Consider the following 24298-nt stretch of genomic DNA (forward strand, 5'->3'; position numbering starts at 1 on the left):
AAATTCCAAAGCAATACTGTAAACTTAGCCATCATCTTTTCAGGATAATAAATTATATATGTTGTGGGATATTTCACATGAGATATTTTAAAGGTCTTATCTACACAAAGATCCCATAATTCTTTTCCTAAGTGTAGGCCTTTACCCCAATATTCTTACTATAATATCTCATTCCTGTCTGCCTTGTACTGTTGTGCAGTGACCAGGTTCATGCCTGAAGTGACTAAACATATATGCTGATGGGATAAATCCTCCAGAATTTATTAAGTCAAATCCCACCACAGATTAGGATACATAGTTCCCAGAGCCTGCCCCACTTCTTGCATCAAAGAACCACACTAGTCACTTTGCTAGGAACCTTCCACACTGAAAAAAAGGACAGTATTTTCTCTTTATTGAATACTCCTTTCTCAGCTAGTCTTATTATCCCTGAGACGGCAAAACACAGTACTTATGACTTGAACTGCATGCATGAATACTTCAGCCTTCTTAAAGCAACCTCAAAATAAACTGGTAAACAAATACAAATCCTCTCGACAGACCCAATTTGAGTTTAGCCAAAACAAGACATCTGACTATGACAAGTAAAATTAGGACTATAATATTCTGTGCTGCTTCCCAGCCCTCACTGGATTTATCGCACCAGGCATAGGGACAGGAGACATGCTGTACACAACGATATCATTATACAGTTTTAGTGCTGACTTGCTTGTTAAATTTAGTCAGGACAAGAGAGTGATTATTAAAAGTAGATGTAGTCTCTGACTTGAGACATGGTCTCAGTATTCTACTTTAACATATCGCCTCACAGTTCTAATTGGGAAGAAAGTCTTTCTGATAAAGTTGCTTCACAATCTATGGCCAGACAATTACAGATAATTATATGAAAGAGAGAGAAAGGGAGAGAGAGAGAGAGATCAAACTACCAAACTTTAAAGTATTAGTTAATTAAAAGGAGGTAAAGCAATAATTGGGTCTAACCAAGTGAGTTATAAGATCAAGAATACATATTCCTGCGCCTCCAGAAATATAATCTATGCTATCATGTGCCGAAAGTGTCCGTCTGCTATGTACATTGGACAAACGTCTCAGACACTTCGCCAAAGAATCAATGCCCACAAAACAGACATTAGACAGGATCACAAAGAAAAAACAGTTGCTTGCCATTTCAACCAGAAAGGACACTGTCTCAATGACCTACTCACCTGCATCCTACTTCAGAAGACATTCAAATCTGCACTTGAAAGAGAAGCCTCTGAACTGGCATTCATGCTAAAATTCGACACTCTCCGCGGAGGCCTGAACAAAGACTCCAGCTATCTTACCCATTACAAAGATAGCTTCCCTAATTATCACCTCTAACACTATTAACTCACAGACATCTACCCTTCCCCACCTCTAATATCATTAACTCACAGGCATTCACCTTCATTCCCTACCCCCTGCATCCCTCTTCTGTTCTGAAATGTGATTTGTCCTTTTCATATGTGTTCACTTTTTTTTAATTGTATCCTTTGGTATATATGGCTGTGACTATTTTCTTCCACTATTTGATCTGAGGAAGTGGGTCTGGCCCACGAAAGCTCATCATCTAATAAACCATCTTGTTAGTCTTTAAAGTGCTACATAGTCCTGTATTTTGTTTTAACCATCAATTCTAGGCATTGTAGAGCTCTCAGCTTTAGTTTGTTTGAATGGTGCTTTTTCAATCTGACATCCCAAATAAGGATATCCGAGTAAATCAATATAGATGTGAAATTAAAGAATCCTCATTCTTCCAAATAATGTGTATTGGTAGATATAGAAAAGGTCTGATAGTTTCCTGTATCACTTGTCCAAATGTCTCTTCCCTCCTATTGGTCTCTTTTAAGCAAGTAATTGATTTCCTCAGGCAGATCAAATAAAAATCTAGAGCATGGGAGCAGCATCCTTAGTTTTGAAGAACAGAATCTTTACCTTTGATTCATATGGAAAGTATATTTAAGGTGAAAAGAAATGAATGATCAAATAATATGTTTGTGTTGTGCTTTGGTTAAATTATTTATTAATTTTTCTATGTCTTCCTCCTTTTTATCTCTCTCCTTGTTGCTAACCTCTCCAGTTGATTGGACATATACTTACAAAATAAATAACTTTCTAGCTATTCTCCCTGATGTAAGCTTGACACTAAGAAAACTATTGTGACTAAACAGGAAATGGCCACTTTAAGAAACTACAAGATATAGTAACACACAATCAATAAGAGAATGTTAAGGGACAATTATGCACAACATTCCGATCTGCAGCCTATTTCAATGGGCCCTCCATAAGGATAACTCATTCATGGAAGCCCTTGTTGAAAACTCCACTGAAGTTATGTTATTTGAGCCTTTCATAATATTGTCCCTCGTGGAATGCATTCCCAGCAGCCAACATGTCATGGCCTTTACTTAGCTCAAAGTATTTGAAGGGGGGAGGGCGGGGAAGAGAGCACAAACAAGAAGCATACAAAATAACTACAGTAAGCTATCATTTTTCATGTATACAATTAAGTATCTTTCACGATTAGGCACAAAGACAATGATGCGAATTCACAAAATATTCTAAGCAATTAGGAAAAAATGAAATACATTGGGAATTGTATCAGGGATGTTGGTCAAGAATAAGTGCAAAAAAAAAAAAAGGAGGAGTGGAATTGACCCACATATTAAAGTGATGTTCCCAAAGGTCTTTAAAAAAGTGAAATTTATCATTATTTCCTGGTACTACCAGGAAACCAGCAAACCAAGGCACAGGGACATGCCCAAACTCACACAAAATGTTTGTGATCGAGCACAAAATTGAACGCAGGTCTCTGAAGGCCTAGACAAGCTCTTTTTCATTGTGACAAGACTCAAACAGTGGTTTTTTTCCAGGCATAGTGCAACTACTGATGGTCTCCAACTCCAAGCAAGGCCATAATAGTGTCATAGAATACTAGAACTGGAACGGACCTCAAGAGGTCATCAAATCCGGTCTCCTGCCCTCATGGCAGGACAAAGCACTGTCTGGATCATCCCTAATAGATGTTTATCCAACCATCTCTCAAATATCTCCAGAGATTCCTCAACCTCCCTAGGCAATTTATTCCAGTGCTTAACCATCTTGGGCAGTTAGGAAGATTTCCTAATGTCCAACCTAAACCATTTTCCTAATGTCCAGCCGTAAGCCCATTCCTTCTTGTCCTGTCCTCAGAAGCCAAGGAGAACAATTTTTCTTCCTCCTGCTTATACACCCTTTTAGATATTTGAAAACAGATATCATGCTCCCTCTCAGTCTTCTCTTTTCTAAACTAAACAAGCCCAGTTCTTTCAGTCTTTCCTTATAGGTCATGTTTTCTAGACCTTTAACAATTTTTGTTGCTCTTCTCTGGACCTTCTCCAGTTTCTCCACATCTTTCTTGAAATGTGGTGCACAGAACTGGACCTAATACTCCAATTGAGGCCTAATTAGCACAGAGTAGAGTAGAAGAATTAATTATCATGTCTTGCTCACAACACTCCTGTTAATGCATACCAGAATCATGTTTGCTTTTTTTGCAACAGCATCACACTGTTGACTTACATTTAGCTTATGGTCCACTATGACCCCTAGATCTTTTCTGCAGTACTCCTTCCTAGACAATTAGGGTATGTCTAGACTACATCCCTCTGTTGTCAGAGGAATGTAAATTAGACATACTGAAATTGCTAATGAAGCGGGGATTTAAATATCCCGCGCTTCATTAGAATAAAAATGGCCGCCGCTTTTTGCCAACGCAGCACTTTGCCAACAACAAGCATAAGTCTAGACGAGGATCGGTCAACAAGGAATGCCTTTTCCGACCGATCCCTTATGCCTCGTGCAACAAGGCTTATAGTATCAGTCGGAAAAGACTTTCCTTGTCAACCGAGCCCCATCTAGACTGCCGCTTGTTGCCGGCAAAGTGCCACGTTGGCAAAAAGCGGCGGCCATTCTTATTCTAATGAAACACAGGATATTTAAATCCCCGCTTCATTAGCAATTTCGGTATGTCTAATTTACATCCCTCTGACAACAGAGGGATGTAGTCTAGACATTCCCTCACTTCCCATTCTGTATGCATGAAATTATTGTTCCTTCCTAAGTGGAGTACGTTGCATTTGTCCTTATTAAACTTCATTCTATTTACCTCAGACCGTTTCTTTAGTTTGTCCAGATCATTTTGAATTATGATTCTATCCTCCAAAGCACTTGCAACACTTCCCAGCTTGGTATCATCTGCAAACTTAATAAGCATACTCTCTATGCCAATATCCACAAGACTTGTTATCCTATTAAAGAAAGAAATTAGCTTCTATGATGAGGTAACTAGCTCTGTCAACACGGGGAAGTCAGTGAATGTGATATATCTTGACTTTAGCAAAGCTTTTGATACACTCTCCCACAATATTTTTGCCAGTAAGTTAAGGAAGCATGGATTGGATAAATGGACTGTAAAATGGATAGAAAGCTGGCTAGATTGTCGGGCCCAACGGGTAGTGATCAACAACTCGATGTCAGGTTGGCAGTCGGTTTCAAGAGGAGTGCCCCAAAGATCAGATCAGTTTTTTCAACATCTTTATTAATGACTTGGATGAGGGGATGGGTTGCACCCTCAGCAAGTTTGCAGATGACATTAACTTAGGGGGAGAGGTAGATACGTTGGAGGGCAGGGATAGCATCCAGTGTGACCTAGACGGATTAGAGGACTGGGCCAAAATAAATCTGATGAGGTTCAACAAGGACAAGTGCAGAATGCTGCATTTGGAACGGAAGAATCCCCAGCATTGTTACAGGCTGGGGACCGACTGGCTAAGTAGCAGTTTGGCAGAAAAGAACCTGGGGATTAAAGTGGATGAGAAGCTGGATATGAGTCTATAGTGTGCCTTTGTAGCCAAGAAGGCGAATGGAATAATAGATTGCATTAGGAGCATTGCCAGCAGATCTAGAGAAGTGATTATTCTCCTTTATTTGGCACTGGTGAGGCCACATCTGGAGTATTGTGTCTAGTTTTGGGGTCCCCAGTACAGAAAGGATGTGGAGGCATTGGAGAGGGTCCAGGGGAGGGCAACCAAAATGATTATGGGGCCAGAGCACATGACCTATGAGGAGAGGCTGAGGGATTTGGGCTTGTTTAGTCTGCAGAAGAGAAGAGTGAGGGGGGATTTGATAGCAAAGAGGCTGGAGAAAGGCTGTTCTCCGTAGTGATGGATGGCAGAACAAGGAGCAATGGTCTCAAGTTACAGTGGGGGAGTTCTAGGTTGGATATTAGGAAAAACTATTTCACTAGGAGGGTGATGAAGTACTGGAATGGGTTACGTAGTGAGGTGGTGGAATCTCCATCCCTAGAGGTTTGTAAGTCTTGGCTTGACAAAGCCCTGGCTGGGATGATTTAGTTGGGATTGGTCCTGCTTTGGGCAAGGGGATGGACTCGATGACCTCTTGAGGTCTATTCCAGGCCTCTGATTCTATGATTCTAAAGCTATCAGACTGGTTTCACATGGTTGGTTCTTTACAAATCCATGCTGGCTGTTACCTATCACCTTATTATCTTCCAGATGTTTACAGATGAATTCCTTAATTACTTGTTCCATTATCTTCCCTGGCACAGAAGTTAAACTGACTGGTCTGTAGTTTCCTCGGTTCTTATTTTCCTTTTTATAGATGGGCACTATATTTTCCCATTTCCAGTTTTCTGGAATCTCTTCAAACTTCCATGACTTTCAAAGATGATAGCTAAAGGCTCATATACATCCTCCATCAGCTCCTTGATAGCTTATTTTGATAATGTGGCCTAAAATTTCTTCCATACTCTCATTTGGCTATCTCCTTTGATTAGAACCTAAATAATAAAATTCTGCACTTTCATAACACTTTTTATCTATTTATCTCAGAGCACTTCACAAAAGAGAATAAGTATAATTATCACCATTTCACAGGTGATGAAAATGAGAGGCATAAAACTTTAGGCAGAACTGGGAAGAATAACCCAAATCTTAGTCCTGGGTCTTATTATCTGAACGTGCTAAATAGAGTGGTTAGCTGTAAATTTTCTTATGTGCAGCTTACTGATCTGAACAAGTTTCACATAAAAATTGGTTCTACTGCAGCAATTATATAATTATTACTAGTGTGTGTGTCTACCAAACCCATTGTCCAAAAGTAATTGTGGTGAATACATATGGGGAACACCATCAGCTTTAATTATCTCTGTTGTATACATTTTTTGAGCTGTTTCAATATATGCTGATTAAAATACCTGCCCCTCAGGAGAGAATCACTGATCCCAGAATAAGTCTGAATCCTGTCTTCCAAGGACTCTTATAAACTGCTGATATATAGAGAAGCTGCGTTAGTAAATATAGAGTCTTTATAGAAACTAAAAGCAGATTTAATTATTCAAACCTAGTAAGTTAGTCATGGCTGACAGAATGTCAGTTTGCCTGGTGAAAACAGTGTGCTTCCCTCCAGAAAGAAGAAAGGATATCAGAAGTACCATAGGAATGATAACTCTTCCTGGATGGCCTAAGGATCAGTGTAGACATATAACCCTGAGAGAAGCTCTGTATTATAGCCGTGGAAGTGGTTCAGTAGGTTTTCTTTCTTTTTTATTTCTTGGTGGGAGGGAGAGGCAGAGAGAGAGAAAGTTAAAGGATGAACTGAAAATGATGAGATCATTCTTCAGCAATGGTGGGCAATAATTTTTGATAGGGGGCCATTTCAAGATTTTGATAATGGTCAAGGGCTGTACTTTTCTATGGAGGTGCAGCAGGTTCTGGGATAAAAGTTGGGTGCAGAAGGGAGCTTGGGGTAGAAGACTGGGGTTCAGGAGAGGATGTGGGGTCTGAAAGAGGGTTTGGTGAAGGAGGGGATTATAATCTGGGGCAGAGGATTGGGGTGCAGAATCCAGGAGGGGCTAGGGGTGCAGGAGTGGATTTTAACCTGGGGATGGGATGTAAAAGGGGATGGAGGGCCTGGACAGGATTTGTGACCTCTGGTGCGGGGTGTGTGCACGCAGAGGTGCTGACCTGGGGCAGGAGGGGTGCTGACCTGAGGCAGAGAGTTGGGGAGCAGAAGGAGGTGGGGTGCCAGAGAAAGGCTCTGGCTGGGAGGCACTTACCTTAGGTGGCTCCTGGCCAGCAGTCCAACGGGACTCCATGGCAGGTTCAGAGCCTGCCACAGCCCCAGGCTGGAGACTCCCTACACGTGCTGCTCTGTGTGGCCCTGATGGTGGGAGAAAGACTTCATGAGCCACCCCCACTCGCAGCCCCAATCACTGCAGCTCTAGCCAATTGGTTTCCAGCCAATGAGAGATGCAATGATTGGGCTGGGAGCAGGGACAGCATGCAAAGTCTTTGTTTCCGCCCTACCAGGGGGGCATGTGGCACCTAGAGCGAGTCATCAGCCATTTGGGCAGCTTTGGGCTGCACCAGAGAGCCTGCCTCAGAGTCTCAGCTGGGCGGGCTAGATTAAAAGGCTTGGCAGGCCAGATCCAGACCACAGGCTGTATTTTGCCCACTCCTGTTCTACAGCTTAGAACAAATGGTAAGGCACACAGTTATAGGCAATATGGAAAATGGGTAGTTTCCCACAATCAGCATGATAGGAATAATGGAGTTTGAGAAGAAAAACTAGCTAATTTCCAAGCCACAATTAAAGCCCTTTTAGCTTCATAGAAATAAAACACAGGCTCCTCACAGGAGGTTTTGAATTTTTATTTGTAACTTGTACAGCACAAAGTGTACTGGTGGTAGTTACTAAACGATAACACACAAATACAACTCTTTTGGCTGCCTGAAGAGACATTTATATATAACCAGTGCTTTTTTTGTGACGGTACGCACTGGTACAGTGTACTGTCACCTTTTTTTGGGAGCACTCGCTTTTGTCCAGTAAAGCCCCCTGCTGGCCATGGGAGCGCTCATGCCATGCTGGACGGAAGCCCACTTGGGACATGTGGCAATTAAAGGGGCTGTGACTGCATTCTGGCCCCGACCTTCAAGCATGTTTTTTTTTGCTCAACAAGTTTTCCCCAGTCCTTTTTTTTTTTTTTTTTTTTTGCTCAGCATCCTTAGTACTGGCACTTTTTTTGTTTACAAAAATATCACTGCCTATAACCATCAAGCAACACCATTTTATAATTTATTAATTGTAACTTTTGGCATTTCCATGTCCTGAAATAAATTTTTTGATACAAAGTCTTAGGCAGCTACATAACAAAAAAGCAGACTGATGCCTATTTTCTCCCCCATTCTCCTGTTTTCATTCCATTTTCTATCTTTTTTATTCCTCTTAGGGCCCACTTCTGTTCCAAATTCTGTTCCATGGAAAAATGCCAAATTACTCCTCCAGGAATATTAGGACCCTGTGACAGGACACCTACCCTGCAGTGGCCCTTTAAGGGCAAAACTCAGGCCTGGAGCAGGGGCTGCAAGCAAAGACCCAGCTGAGGCCATTAGGGGCTAATGAGAGCCCAGCTGGGGGCTATATAAAGAAGAATAGTTTGCTTTAGGGAGGAGAGAGTAGTAAAGAGCTGGCAGTGGAGGAAACAGGCAAGTCCCAGGTGGGAGAACAGTATTGGGGCAGTCAGGCAGGGCTAGGGGAGTGCCGGCTAAGGTGCTCCCTAGCTGTAGAGCCTGGGGCAAGGCTGGGGGCTTGGAGGGTGGTAGCAACGCAGCCCAAGTAAGCGGGGCAGAAGATATACACCCTGTGCTGGTGATGAGCGGCCTGTACAGACTGCAGCTTGCCCTGAGATGGGCTAGATGAAGACAGTCAGTGGGTCACTGAGGCATAGTAGGGAGTACGTACCCTCACAGACCCCAATCATGATACTGCACCAAAATCACTAGTTAACCTAGGCTTGAAGTTTTCAGAAAAGAGATCTGAATCTAAATAGTCAAAAAGTTTAAAGCATATGGTTTTCTGGAATAAAGTGATTCCTGGGGGGCTTTAAAACAGATAGGGTGCATCTAGACTGGCAAGACTTTTGTGTGCCAGTTGTCTACACTGGCCGCTTGTCAGTGCTCTTGCGCAAATTCGTTCTAATGTAAGAATTCAGTGCTTCTTGCACAAATACTTTGATGCTCCCGCTCAGGGACAAGCCCTCTTGCACAAGAGTACTTGCACAAGATGGCCAGTGTAGACAGGCACCTTAATTTTTTGTGCAAGAAAGACTGATGGCTAAAATGGCCATCAGAGCTTTCTTGCGCAAAAGCGCATCTATACTGGGCACGGATGCTTTTGTGCAAAAGCACTTTTTGTGCAAAAGCATCCGTGCCAATCTAGACGCTCTTTTGCGGAAATACTTTTAACGGAAATGTTTTTCCGTTAAAAGTATTTCTGCAAAATCATGCCAGTCTAGACTCAGCCATAGTTTTTGTCTACTATATATTTGAGAACATTTTTCTGTTTGTGTCTGTCCATCGCATAATTTGTGGTGGATGCATTCCTACATCCACTGCGAATGGCAACATCCATGAATATTGGGAGCTATAACCCCCAGCTCCCATGGTCAGCTTTCTGAAGCTCCCAAATTCAAATGCGGGGACTCACGGCTGCAGGGAATTCACCGCAGTTGCAGGGAGCTGCAGGGAACTCACAGTGACTCCTGGCAGCCACGGAGAACTCACCACAGGGGCCGATAGCCACGATGAGTTCATAGAATCATAGAATAATAGGACTGGAAGGGACCTCGAGAGGTCATCGAGTCCAGCCCCCCGCCCTCAAGGCAGGACCAAGCTCCGTCTACACCATCCCTGACAGATGTCTATCTAACCTCTGCAGCTTCTGCCAATCCCCTCCAGCCAAGACAGGAGACCCATGAATATGGGGAACCACGAATAGTGATTCTGGGGTAATGCTAAATTTAATTATATTATGGTCACTATTTCCAAGCAGTCCAGCTATATTCATCTCTTGGACCAGATACAGTGCTCAATTTAGGGCTCAAGCAAGAATTGCTTCACGTCTTGTAGATTCCAGAACCAGCTGTTCCAAGAAGCAGTCATTTAAGGTGTCAAGAAACTTTATCTTTGCATCCCATCCTGAGGTGACATGTACCTAGTCAATATGGTGATAGCTGAAATCCCCCATATTGAGTTTTTATTTTTATAGCCTCCCTAATCTCCCTTAGCATTTTACAGTCACTATTACTATCCTGGTCAGGTGGTTGGTAATATAGCCCTACTGCTATTTTAATATTATTAGAGCATGACCCTGTCTGAGAACTACTGCACCACTGTAAATTAATGATGCTATTATCTGGATGGAAAGCACGCAGCCCAGTCCATATAGAATGGGTGATTGGGTACATCCTATATATTCCTGAACACTAGCAAATGTGGTATTGTCTGTATGTTAGTGATCAGCATATTGGCTGTATTCTGACAGCAGATGTTAATGGAGGAATATTGGCTCAGACTGGTAACCATGTAAGGTTTATTTTTAGCTCATACAGTTTTGGACAGAAGAAAATTAAATCTTTTTGTGGGGGCAACATGATTAAATTTTGAAAATGATCAAACCATAAACTCAAATATATAAACAGCAACTGCCTGTGTATATGATTGTAAGCAATAGCAATCAGGAGACCCATTATAACCGGCAGGCTGCATTTTCCCCTGTTGCGTCCAGAAGGCTCAGCTGTCCCCTTCTTTCAAAACACATCATTGCTCAATGCTTTTCAGTGTGCTTACAAGCTAATGACTTTTCTTTTTGTGCTCACAGTAAACAGACACACAGATTCAAAGCACAACAGCTGACTCTGATCACTGGCTATACTGCAGATATCTAAGGACAAGAAAAACAATGACTAGCTATTCTGAAAGCAAAAGACCATGGCTCTAAAGACTCCACTCTCCCTTGCTTTTTTCTTCCCTCCCCCTGCACACAGACAGTCCTCTGCTCTCCTTTCCTGCATTTGATTCATTGTTGGATGTGTGGATGATCTAACAGAAAGTAGCAGCACAACATACTGGACCTTTCCTTCTGGGTATTATAATCACTCACTTTAGTTACCATAGCTCAAGACCACTCATTTTTTCCATTATAAAACCATTTCCAGTGGTTTAAAACTCAGCTATAAAAAGTTTCTTCTATGCTGAAACTTAGCATACAAGATCTCTGCATGATACATATAATCTATTTTTTTAATTAAAGGGCTAACTGGCACTATGTATTGACCTTTCTTCTCTGAAGACCTATAATCATTTCTGGAAGTGAAAATGAGTTTGGTAGTCACATCTTAGGCTTCTGCACATTTTTGTCAAAGACCCACTGTTGGCATAATTAATGAATCACGTGTGCCATCCTCAGCTAAAATGAGGCTGAGCACTAGAAAAAAAGCAAGCTAGGAAGGAGCTGCTTTGGCAGAACTGTGAGGAGGAGCTTATGCGGCTACTAACTATGGCTACAGCTGTAATGAAACTATGGTAGTTTCACACCCACAGCAGAGCTACTGTGTGACATTTACTGGTAGAAATGAATGGTGTAAGTGTCTAGTAACGAATGAAAGGTCTGTGTATAAGCTAAGAAAAGATACCTTCACAGTGTTTCTGAGTCCATTAGTTATTCTACATGTGGGAATACAATTCAGAAAAAGCATGCTTTTTGAATATCTATGTCCGCAGCTCCAGATAAGCCAATACATATATACAGAAATTTTTGCTACAATTGCATACAGGCCTTGAGCATAAAGGGTTCCCACTTTCAGTATTGCTGATTAGAATTTTCTCTACAATAAATGAAGCCTCAGTTCAAGTGCAGTTTTTTAGAGGGGGTGTGTGACGGGGTGTATCAACTCTGCACTGGAGCCCAAGGGGTTGACCTGGCCCAGCTGGCTGAGAAAGACCCACCCCACAGCCCTGCTGGGCATGCTCCAACAGGAGGCTGCCTATAAAGGCCTCTGGAACTGCTCAGTAAGGGCTTACTGCCACAGGGGAAGGAGATCCTGCAAGAGTTCCTAGGGAGGAAGCACAACTGGACCAAACAGTGGCAGCCAGGCCGAGAGGGACTACATAAGAATAGCCATACTGGGTCAGTCCAAAGGTCCATCTAGCCCAGTATTCTGTCTTCCAACAGTGGCCAATGCCAAATACCCCAGAGAGAGTGAACAGAACAGGTAATTCTCACATGATCCCTCTCCTGTCATCCATTCCCAGCCTCTGACAAACAGGCTAGGGACACAATTTCTACCCATTCTAGCTAATAGCAGCTGATGGACCTAAGCTCCATGAATTTATCTAGTTCCTTTTTGAACCCTGTTAAAGTCCTGGTCTTCATGACATCCTCTGATAAGGAGTTCTACAAGGAGTTCTCTGTGCGCTACGTGAAGAAAAACTTCCTGTAGTTTGTTTTAAACCTGCTACCTATTAATTTTGGTGACGCCTAGTTCTTATAGTAGGGGAACAAGTAAATAATTCCCCCCTATTCACTTTTTCCATATCACTCATGATTTTATAGACCTCTATCATATCTTCCCTTAGTTTCCTTCTTTCTAAGCTGAAAAGTCCCATTCTTTTTAATCTCTTTTCATATGGGACCCGTTCCAAACCCCTAATCATTTTGTTGCCCTTTTCTGAACCTTTTCCAATGCTAATGTATCTTTTTTGAGATAAGGCGACCACATCTGTATGCAGTTTAAGATGTGGGCATACCATGGCCTTATATAGAGGCAATAAGATATTCTCTGTCTTATTCTCTATCCTCTCATTAATGATTCCTAACATTCTGTTTGCTTTTTTGACTGCCATTGCACACTGAGTGAATGTTTTCAGAGAACTATCCCACAATGACTCCAAGATCTCTCTCTTGAGTAGTTATAGCTAAACTAGTACCCATCATATTGAGGACTAATTAGTCCCCATCATATTGGGGACAATAACAGGGCCCGGTGCTGGGCCCTTGTGCAAAGGGATGGCTTGGGTCCTTCTACTCCCTCCTCAGATACACCCCATGTGAGGGAGCTTTGCTTATGATATAGGGACTCATTGACCAGTGGGCCATAGTACCCTGATCCCAGAGGGTACTGACTGAGGCCACTGGGCCGTACTGTGTATAAACTCTGAGACAGCTGGGCCATACTGTATAGCAATTCTGTGGCCACTGGGCGTGAATACAAGGGGGAATATTTAGACTTTGTGGACACTAGATCCTATTGCCCTGAGTACAGATTGCAGTATGTAGATTTTATGACTAATAGGCCACCTTAATCTCAAACGAGAGTCCAAGGGGCTGCAGTGGACTTTCGCTGTCCTCTCTAGTGGGTGGACAAGGCACCCCTCAACGTGGGAGATAGTTTCTGTGGTACAAAATCAGTTTGTCAGGTCCATCATTTAGGTTCAGTGGAAAAGTTTGATAGTTCTGAAAGACTTGTTTTAGGCTGCTGATATGCAAAAAACGAAACCTGCACACCAAAGAATAATGTTGTCAACAGGAACTGGAAAGTAGAAAAACAGTTTTTTTTTCCTACCTCTGACATTAACTCCATGTGGGACTTAAGCAAGTCGTTTAGCCTCTCTTTGCTTCAGTTCCTTTCTAAAGTATCTATAGGGTTTGCATCGCCACAACATCTAAGCACTAATCAGTAAAACGAGGATGTGTATATAAAATCTATAGTTTGTAACTTTTCAGAGAAAAAAAATAAATAAGTTGGGGAGGGGGGAAGGAGCTGCAGGTCACAAGAAAAGATAAATTGAACTTATCTGTAAAATGGGGATAATAATACTTCCCTAACTTACAGGGGTGCTACTGCGAAACTTAATGGTTGATTTGTAAATCCTTTGAACTCCCCAAATGAATGATGCTATAAAATACAAGATAAGACTTAGAACTCTACATGGAAATTATATCTTCATATTTTGGGTCCTGAAAAACAGATACAGGCAGTCCCCGGGTTACATGGATCCGACTTACATCGGATCCCTACTTACAAACAGGGTGAGGCAACCCCGCACTAGCTGCTTCCCCCCAGCAGACCAGAAAGATGTGACGCTAGCGCCCACCCCCCCCAGCAGACCACGGAGACGCGGAGCGGCTTTTCTCAGCAGACACCTCAGCTTGAGAATATAGGACTGAGGGAAGTGAGGTGTGGGAGATTAAAACTGAGCTCTGGAGAAATGTTTGGCTAGAGTTTCCCCTACAATATGTACCAGTTCCGACTTACATACAAATTCAACTTAAGAACAAACCTACAGTCCCTATCTTGTATGTAACCCGGGGACTGCCTGTATTTTTAATGTAACCAACCAATCAAGCTGGGTCTCAGACCTTTGCCTTTTTGTAATATCTTCCAGAGCAAATGTTGGCTGAAGCACCCAACATTTACTGCACCTGTTCTGGTATCAGTAGATAAAGAAAGTGTCAATTTTTAGCAGTTTGCAATTTCTACAAGAATAACATAATTTTTTACTAATCTATAATATATATTTGAAACTGCAAGGCATATCTAATAGCTATGGCTTGCATGCTGTTGGGAATTTGTTTTTGTCATGTCAATTTTCTGTAAGGAGGATTTCACTGACCAGAAGCTATTCCTATAAATAATTTCATTTCTAAAAACCGGTATTGTATTTCTTTAGAACAAGAAAAAAAAAGTAAAACCCTCTTTCCCTTAGCTACATTTTATGGTTAAATCGATTTTCTTTTTTTCCTAAGAGATACATATTTTATTTTTTAGTAAATCATCATGAGAAATGTCTTTGGTTCTAAAGTAAAATGTCATGGTTGAATGTAAAATTTATGCTTTTGTGGTAAAATATTTGGCTGTGTGTCTAATGAATGGGGGTAGGGCAGATACTGGAAAACTGTATGTGGCCTGAAATAAACATGTGATTTGTAGAATGTGTGTTCATAAGTATTTCTCTCTGACCATTAACATTTAACTGGTGTGATGGCAAAGCACAGAGCTTTGAGGCAGTTAAATGTGATCATCAGCATTGTCATACACTAAAATCGTTGGCTGTGTCTACACTGCACCCCTTTTCCGGAAAAGGGATGCAGATTAGACCAGTCGGAATTGCAAATCCATGGGGGATTTCCCAGGAAGGGAAATCCAGGGCTATATAAAGCACACTGCTAAGCTCCTGGGTTGCGTACTAAACAGGAGCAATTAACAGGGAGTTTTCTGAGGGAGTTCTCCAGGTTAAGGAGGCTGGTATTCTTGCTCATGAGCCACTCCAGTGACACCCCCTCCCCATACCAGAAGACCATGGCACAAAATTGGTATCGTTGTCAATCTCAATAGAGAAGCAAGTGTTCAGCAGATGATGATTCCATTCTGGAAAACCCTCTTACCCTGGTGCTGGGGTGAGCAATTGCAGATCGCTACCAGGTATTTTATTTACCTGCACATCCACAAGTACTGCCACTCGCAGCTCCCATTGGTGGCAGATCATCATTCCCCGCCAATGGTGCTGTGGGAAGTGGCACACACCAAGACAGAATGGCATTGCATCAGAAAATCTTTGACTTGCTCTACTAGCAGACTCTAGAGCACTAGTCATTTCAAATGAGCTCTTTCCTGACCAGTCACAGAGAGCACAGGGCTCCTTAGCATGTACCTGGGAACTTCAGTGTGACTGTGTGCTTTCTTGAGGCACCATCCTTACAAAACTCCTCACAAGGGAGTGCAGCATCTAAGATTCACAATCTGGCCTGCAAAGAATAAACTATTCTTTAATCATTACAATAGCTTTTCCAATACGGAATATTTTATAGGTAGGGAGAAAAAGAACAGATGAGATTTCAAAAGTGACATGTGACTAATGGCTGAACTACATTTGTGTACTTTTTTTTTTTTGTAAAAGACGAGAACTAATGTAAAATATTTTGGCACAATCTCATATCTGTAACAGTCACAAAATAAACATTAGACAAAAACAGACTTTCAACCTTCATAGGTTTATGAGTTGTTTTCAGAGCATTCAAAAGGTGTTATGCATGGCAATAGTTTGGAACACTAACCAGTTGTATTGTTTAAATTTCCACAATAAGCTTTATTCTTAGTTCAACAATTACCCATGTGTTTCAGCTTCTATCTTTATTTTCCTGTTCCACATTTACTTCTACAGGAAAAGAGACAAGAGGGCATGTGAACCCTCCCATATTCATAATCTGTAAAAATAGTAATTAGAAACTAAACAGGAATACCCACCCTTTTAAATAGTTTTTAATTGTATGCAGCATAATATCTCCAAAATATTATCGGCACTGGACAAACTTTTCTCTATCACTCAATCAGTTACTCTTTCATCCAGATTTAGCCTACATTTTAACCATCAGTCCATGGACAGAGCATCAGCTACAGAATGTCTACTGGGCTGGGAGACAGTTTGTGGGAACAAAAACTATAGCCATGGGGCACTAGCCAAAAAACAGACATGGATAATGTGGCCACGGGAGGTTCACGGTTCCTGGGTGGATAAATTTGCTCCTTATTCATTTCCCCCCTTCTTCATTTTTACCCCTGTTCCTCCATTGCCTTGTGGTTTCTTTTTTTCTTTAGACTTACGTTTTACTTTTTTTTTTTTTTTTTTTTTTTAAAGAACCAGTTGCAAACTTAGGATATGAACAACCTTGAACTTGGGAAAGTTCAGATCCAGGTCTAAATACAAATTGTCTGGGTAACATCCATCTCTGATTTATATTTTGTTTCCCATTGGCTGTGTCTAGACTGGCCAGTTTTTCCGGAAAATCAGCCACTTGCCAGCTGTCTACACTGGCTGCTTGAATTTCCGCAAAAGCACTGACAATCTCATGTAAGATTGTCAGTGTTTTTGCGGAAATACTATGCTGCTCCCATTCAGGCAAAAGTCCTTTTGTGCAAAACTTTTGTGCGAAAGGGCCAGTGTAGACAGCTCAGCTTTGTTTTCCGCAAAAAAGCCCCGATCGGGAAAATGGCGATTGGGGCTTTTTTGCAGAAAAGCGCATCTAGATTGGCACGGACGCTTTTCCGCAAAAAGTGCTTTTGTGGAAAAGCGTCTGTGCCAATCTAGATGCTCTTTTCCGAAAATGCTTTTAACTGAAAACTTTTCCATCAAAAGTATTTCCGGAAAATCATGCCAGTCTAGACGTAGCCATTGTAATTATCCTTCTCCATTGTGTCTTGAACTTTCTCTAATCTCCCTAAAAAATTATACAGGAATTGCCATCTGGGATCAGACATACTAGTCCATCTTATCTGACATCCTGTCGCTAAGGCTATGTCTACGCTGCAGGCTTCTTGCACAAGACATTTTTTGTGGAAGAGATCTTCTGCAAAAACTTATAGCACAAGAGAGTGTCCACACTGCAAAAGCGCATTGAAAAAGCGATGCGCTTTTGTGCAAAAGAGCATCCAGACTGCATGGATGCTCTCTTGAAAGAGAGTGCTGTTTGCTACCCACAGAATGGCCACCAGGGCACCTGTGCTTTTTCCTCTTTCGTGTTTTTGCGCAAAAAAACCCTGTTGCCCGTCCACACATACCATTTTGCGCAAAAAGGCTTTATTCCTTGTAGAAAGAGGAATACCTACACGGCAAAAAGCCCTCTGTTCTGTCAATTCACTGTAAATTTACTTGAGGTGTGAACGCTCCTCGGGTTTTTGCACAAAAAACCCTGTAGTGTAGATGTAGCTTAAGAGTGGTCACTATCAGCTGCTTCAGAGTAAGCTACAAGAAATCCTGCAGTAGCCAGTTATGGCATAATATGTCCCTAGGAAAAGTATCCTTTTGACTAGGGCCATTTCACAAATTCCATTTCACAAATCATGTCAAGATTTCAAAATGTATTTTTGCTCCCATGTGAAGAGAGAAAAAATGCTAATAGCCTTGGGGCGAAGGCACACAACTGAGATATGAGAACTAGATTCAGGTCCCCTCTCTGAAACAGATAGAAAATCCTAAACCAGGGGTCTCAAATTCCCAATCCTCAGGCCAGCCCTGGCTGGAGCTATTGCACAATCCAAAAGGAATTACTGATAGGCTGAGGGGGGCTGTCTGTTACTGACCCCCAAGCCCTGTCCCTTCCCACCACTGCCCCACTCTCTCCCCACATGGCACCCTATCTCCTGTCAACATGGCTTTGGGGATCACCAGGGAGGGTCTGGTGCCATGTGGCAGCAGCAATCGCACCTCCTACACACCTCTGGCTGCAGGAGCTTCGTGGAAGCAGAGTGAAGGAGCCACAGGGAATGAGGGGAGGGGTGACCACTACTATTCTAGATATTTAATTCATATATTACTATCACAACACAAAATCATGCTGTACTTCTACTAAATAGTCTAGATCAGGAGCTTTGTATATTACCAGATTGTCCAGGTCATTCTCTTTCCAGTTCTTTATCAATAGTTATTCTAATATGAATGGAACAAATATTTTGATTTAGAAATTCTATCTATTGAACCGAAAAGGACATCATAATTCTCATTTACACTGGCAGTAGTGATAATTATTCTGTCTGACTCACCACAATCACAGAGTTCTTCCACCAAATAGTAGTTCCTCTAAAAAACAAAAAACCCAGCAAAACATTAACTTTTTCTTTTTTTAAAAAAGTCTGATATATATATATATATATATATTTACACACACACATACATACAGAGCACAGACAAGGTTCTTTCCCCTCATGCCCTATAGAATGTAAAAGAATATGATTAACTTTATGCATTCTGAGCCATTTTATAAAATGTAATAGAGAATTATATCTCTGCCATAGGATTCTATAGGACAGTTTAATGAAAACCGACAGAGCCCTATTACATTATATGGTCCTGATCTTTCACTTCTCTGCACGTCTACATCTGTGTACAAGGGGCATAAACACACCACTGAATAAACACTAGTGTGTTATGACCATGTGTACACTTGATGTACACAAGTATATACGACTATGCAGGTACTGGGCAATGGTGGATCAAAATTCATAAATATTTCTGGTAATTTCTGTAAAATTCCAACTTTCTAATTGGATCCGAAGGGCATGTCTACACTAGGAAATTATTTCAAAATAACTTTAGAAATAATAACTCCTAAAATAACTATTTTGAAATGATGTGTCCACACTACAGTGAAGTTTCAAAATTAGTCCAAACCAGGCTCCCTTAGGTCACATCTATACAGCAGGGCTAAAGCCAAAATAAGCTATGCAACTTGAGCTATATCAATTGCATAGTTTAAGTCAAAATTTTGAGTTGGTGCTCTCTGCACAGTCGGAAGTCCTAGAAAGAGCACTTTTCCTCTGACTTCACTTACTCCTTGTAAAATGACAGTTACAGGAGTCAGAATAAGAAGTGCTTCAGCTTGATATTATTTTGACATTATGTCAGAATAACTGCTTGTAGTATAGACGCAGACTGTGTTATTTTGGAATAACGTCACTTATTCCGAAATAACACTGCTCTGTAGCCATACCCTTACTTTGGATGTACTACCTCGACAGAGCCCCAAGAAGCACTGGGGAGTAATTACTTTAAATGACTCTGGGGAGTAGTTATTTCGAAATAGCGGCAGTACAGCATCCACATTAATGCTATTTCGAAACAAATATTTCAAAATAAGCATTATTCCTCATGGAAAACAGTTATTTCAAAATAACCAGCCCCTTGTTTCCAAACAATGAGCTTGCTAGTGTGGACACTCTGTTGTTATTTTGAAATAAGGGTAGAACAGGTCTAACAGTTTCATCCCAATTCAATTCTATTGGACTTTTCCATTAGAATATAATAATAAACTCTTCTATTTCTTCCTCATCAGGAAATTTGGTACAGCATAAGACCCATGGCAACAGATGGTGAATATGTTGTCACATACCTGACCAACAATTGCTAAAGCAGACAAAGATTCAATTTTGAGGTATCAAACAGTAGTGTCACAGTACAAGCCATTTCTACTGCTTTACAAAAATGAAAACTTCCAATGATACTGAATGGAAGAAATAGAAAAGGCAATGAAATCAGTAAAAATTGGGAAGGCTGGTGGCTTTCACAATGGATCACCAGAACCATTACAATATCTTGAGAAGAAAAGCCAAAGGCTTGTGTATCTTCATGTTTGTACATGAGAACATGATTACTTAAATACTGCCAAAAACCACTGGTGAAAACTTTACCAATGCCAGATAAAGACTGCTCTTTAGAAACAAGCTATCACCCAAAATAATTTCTGAGTTGTAGGTACAAATTCTTGGAGTGGATAATTCTACCGAGATTTATGTCTATGACAGAACAACTTTTGAGTAATGATTAGGGAGGTTTCTGAGCAAAACAAGGAAACTGAGACCAAGATGTAACATTATTGGATTGATATGAATATTTAGATCATTGTTGCAACAGGAAAGGACCTCAGGAGGTCATTAAGTCCAGCTCTCTGCCCTGATGGTGGGACCAAGCACCATCTAGATCATCCATGATAGAAATCTATCTAACTTGCTCTTAAATATCTCCAGTGATGGAGATTCCACAACCTCCGTAGGCAATTTATTCCAGTGTTTAACCACCCTGACACTTAAGAATTTTTCCTAATGTCCAAATTAAACTTCCCTTGCTGAAATTTAAGCCCATTGCTTCTTGTCCTATACTCAGAGGTCGAGGAGAACAATTTTTCTCCCTCTTCTTTGTAATACTCTTTTTAGTACTTGAAAACTGTTATCATGTCCCCTCTCAATCTTCTCTTTGAAAAACTAAATAAATCCAATTCTTTCAGTCTTTCCTCAGTGGTCATGTTTTCTAGACCTTTAATAATTTTTGTTGCTCTTCTCTGGACCCTTTCCAATTTCTTCACATCTTTCTTGAAATGTGGTGCCCAGAACTGGACACAATACTCCAACTGAGGCCTAATCAGTGCAGAGTAATGGCCCTTGGATGGTACCAATCCACATCCGATGAGCTTCTCTGTGAATGTTCAGACCAGCATGTGAGCCATGGCATCCACCCATAAAAGACTAAGGGTACGTCTAGACTACATGTCTCTGTCGCCAGAGGCATGTAGATTAGGCTACCCGACATAGTAAAATGAAGCGGCGATTTAAATAATCGCTGCTTCATTTAAATTTACATGGCTGCCGCGCTGAGCCGACAAACAGCTGATCAGCTGTTTGTCGGCTCAGCGCGATAGTCTAGATGCGCGGGTGGCGACATCAAAGGTATTTGTCGACCACCCAGGTATACCTCATCCCAGGAGGCATACCTGGGTGGTCGACAAATACCTTTGATGTCGACACCCGCACATCCAGACTATCGCGCTGAGCCGACAAACAACTGATCAGCTGTTTGTCGGCTCAGCACGGCAGCCATGTAAATTTAAATGAAGTGGCGATTATTTAAATCGCCGCTTCATTTTACTATGTCAGGTAGCCTAATCTACATGCCTCTGGCGACAGAGGCATGTAATCTAGATGTACCCTGAGTCCTGAATGGACAGATGACATGCTCATGTGACAAACTCCATTTTGTAGCTGTATTTTTCCACAGAGAACAATGGGAGTCCCCCTACATGGCTAAGGATATATAAAGTACCCTGGAGATTCCTCTATTTCCCTCTTCAATCTGACTTCTCTTCTCTGGAGGATTTTTGCTATGAACTGAAGCTTGAAGAAAGGACTGATGACCCATCCTAAGAGAAGATGTATTCCAGAGACTTTATTTAAAATAACAGATTATTCCACCTCTGCTGCAAGCCTGCACTAAGACCTTTGCAACTGGTGTTTGTAATTTGATTTCTTTAGCTATTTTAATTTTCTTTCTCTTTCTTGCACTGTTTCCTTCTTTCTTTCAATAAACCTTTAGACTTTAGATTCTAAAGGATTGGTTAACAAAATGCTTTTTGGATAATAAATGGACCTGGGAATATGGCAGGTCAGAAGAACCTTTTTCTTGATTTAGTGAGACTGATTTTTCACAACCTCTTGTCTGTATAAGGTGTGATACTGTTGGTGACCTACAAGAACTGGAGTGTCTGAAGGAATTGCTTGTATGACTTCTGGTTGGCTAGTGGGATAAACAGAAGTGTTCTTTGTGATTAGTTTAGTGTGCCTTATAGTGAAGGACCTCAGTCTAGAGTTGAAAGTAGCCCTTTCAGTAAGAAACTTGCCCTGAATTGACACTGTTAGCACTTACTAAGTGCATTTGAGAATAGATTTCAAGGGAAGAAAAAGAACTTGAAGCTGTCTTTTTTTAAAACTGTACAGCAGCATATGGTACCATCTAGCACACTTGCTGTTGTATAAGATGTCAAGAGTGTCTAACAGGTTGGCATGGCAACTGAGCTGATGCTGAGGCAGTGATTTTCAGGTTGTTCTAGGCCACAAAACTAGGACCTTGAGATTCCAGAAGAGCAGATCTCTCACAAGGCTGGGTATCAGTGCCAACTTTATTTAACATACTCACCAATGATGTACTGAACATCATCTCCAGGCAGTTCATGTACACTGACAGTACAGTATTTGCTTGGCCTCAAAAGACCAAGGTTTTTGAAAGATGAATGAGAACCTGAACAGTGACATGGCTGCCTTAAGTGAGTATGGCAAGAAACTCAAACAAAAATCAAGCACATCAAAGAACAGATCAACACACTTACTCTTATACTATGCTCATAGCCAACCTGAGGTTAATAGCTTGAATGGTCTTTGTTGGCTCATGATGTAAAGCCTGTGTATCTAGGCTGCATTACATGATCTACATCACACACCCATGTAGAAAATACCATCTCACTAAAGTAGCTAAAAAGATCAAGAGCAGGAACTGCCATCTGGTATGGTCCACTTACAAAACCAATGCATAAATATTATATAGTTCAGGTCTTGCTTTCTGCTACTCAGTTGGCAAATACTGTACATCACTTTGGTTAAATTCTGCCCAGATTAGATTGATAGTCACACAGCTTAATCATGCCACCAGAATGAAGCACACAGTATTTGTATGGTTACCAGTTCTAACCAATAATCCTCCACCTAACATCCAATGTCAGGATGCAGCCAATATATTGATTATCAAGATACAGCAAATGTTACACTTGCCACTATTCAGGGACATAGGATATGCACTCAGTCTCTGACTGCATAACAATAATCCTCTCTGGGAAGTGTTGCATTTTCTATCCATCTGATAACATCACAGGCTCACTGCAATAGATAGAATGGGAAAGAGACTCTACCACCACCAGGAGCTCCCATGCCACATCTTAACAAGTTCAGGTGTGGTTTGGTTCACTCTGCCAAAATCAACAATCCCTGGGGTATTCAGAACAGCCCATTAGGCATCTGATGCTACACAAATGCTGAATGGTTGCTCTTTTTTTTCTGTTGAGCTGTCCAGAGGTCTTCTCAAGCTGAACACTGCTGATGCAAAGGAGCTAAGTGGTTCAGGACCAATTAGCTGTTTTGTTTTTTAAGGCTCGCCTTGCTAGTCTTGCCCACATGTAATTGATTTTATATATATTTATACATACACACACAAAAACACACTTCATGTTATCAGCTAACACCTGAAACCCTTAAAGACACATTCAGTTAAATACTACTTCCATCGTCCTAAAATCCATAGTAGCAGCAGCTGTTTTTTATTTTATGGTCAGATTACTGGAAGGCAGTGCAATTACTGTCTTGTAAATCAAACATCAAGCCCTCTGAGATCAGAATAGTTATAAGAATACAATATTTTAAGTACAGTACATTAGATTTTATACAGCATTTTTCATGCAAATTGTACCCCAGAACACTTTACTAAGTTAAATAGCACTACTACAGAGATAGGTAATAGCAGAAGGAGTGGCATATGGAAAAGGGCAAATGGGGGGAAATGTGTTTTCAGCAGTGATGTGAATTAAGATGAGACAGAGGCACAAATTCACAGAATCTGCTGAGGATGACAATAGCTGTAAAGAAAGCTTTTGCACCAACAGTGGCTAGAGCAGATGAGCAGAATTATAAGTGATCCAATGTAAAAGAAGGTCCTTTATGGATCATGGAGCCTTGCAATGGCTTTTATTGTGTTTTAACCATGAGAGACAAAAGAGTCCTATCCTCTAACTCAATCAGAATGCAGCAGGTCTATAGTGGTCCAGAAATCAACTATCAATTTGCTTCATCAACAGCCTTTACATAAACAGCCTCATTTTAAATAACAGAGCAAAAGGGGCCCTTGTGTAAATGCAAATCAGGCTCAGACTGCCTGATTCTACTTACACTCACTGACTGAGTCACTGAAGTGAACAGAAACATTTTAATCAAACAAGTACAGAACTAGCATCTCCTGCTCCAAAAATAAACATCTTGGCTTTGCCTTGGCATACATTTTCTATAAATTCC

At 41.2% G+C, this 24298-nt stretch overlaps 1 protein-coding gene across 3 annotated transcripts in view; it reads right to left on the reverse strand.

Annotated features, from left to right (window-relative positions):
• The window catches only part of CEP85L (centrosomal protein 85L), a 229318-nt gene that overhangs the window by 187319 nt on the left and 17701 nt on the right, over positions 1–24298 (reverse strand). For 2 of the 3 annotated variants that reach the window (XM_025184651.2, XM_025184650.2), the window contains exon 2: positions 18461–18497. The exons of the other annotated variant lie outside the window; for it this stretch is intronic. In XM_025184651.2, coding sequence (XP_025040436.1) covers positions 18461–18497 — 37 coding nt within the window. The remainder of the gene's footprint in view (positions 1–18460; positions 18498–24298) is intronic. 3 annotated transcript variants of the gene reach the window in all.

The sequence above is a fragment of the Pelodiscus sinensis genome, chromosome 3 (genome assembly GCF_049634645.1).
Source record: "Pelodiscus sinensis isolate JC-2024 chromosome 3, ASM4963464v1, whole genome shotgun sequence".
Taxonomy (NCBI): domain Eukaryota; kingdom Metazoa; phylum Chordata; order Testudines; family Trionychidae; genus Pelodiscus; species Pelodiscus sinensis.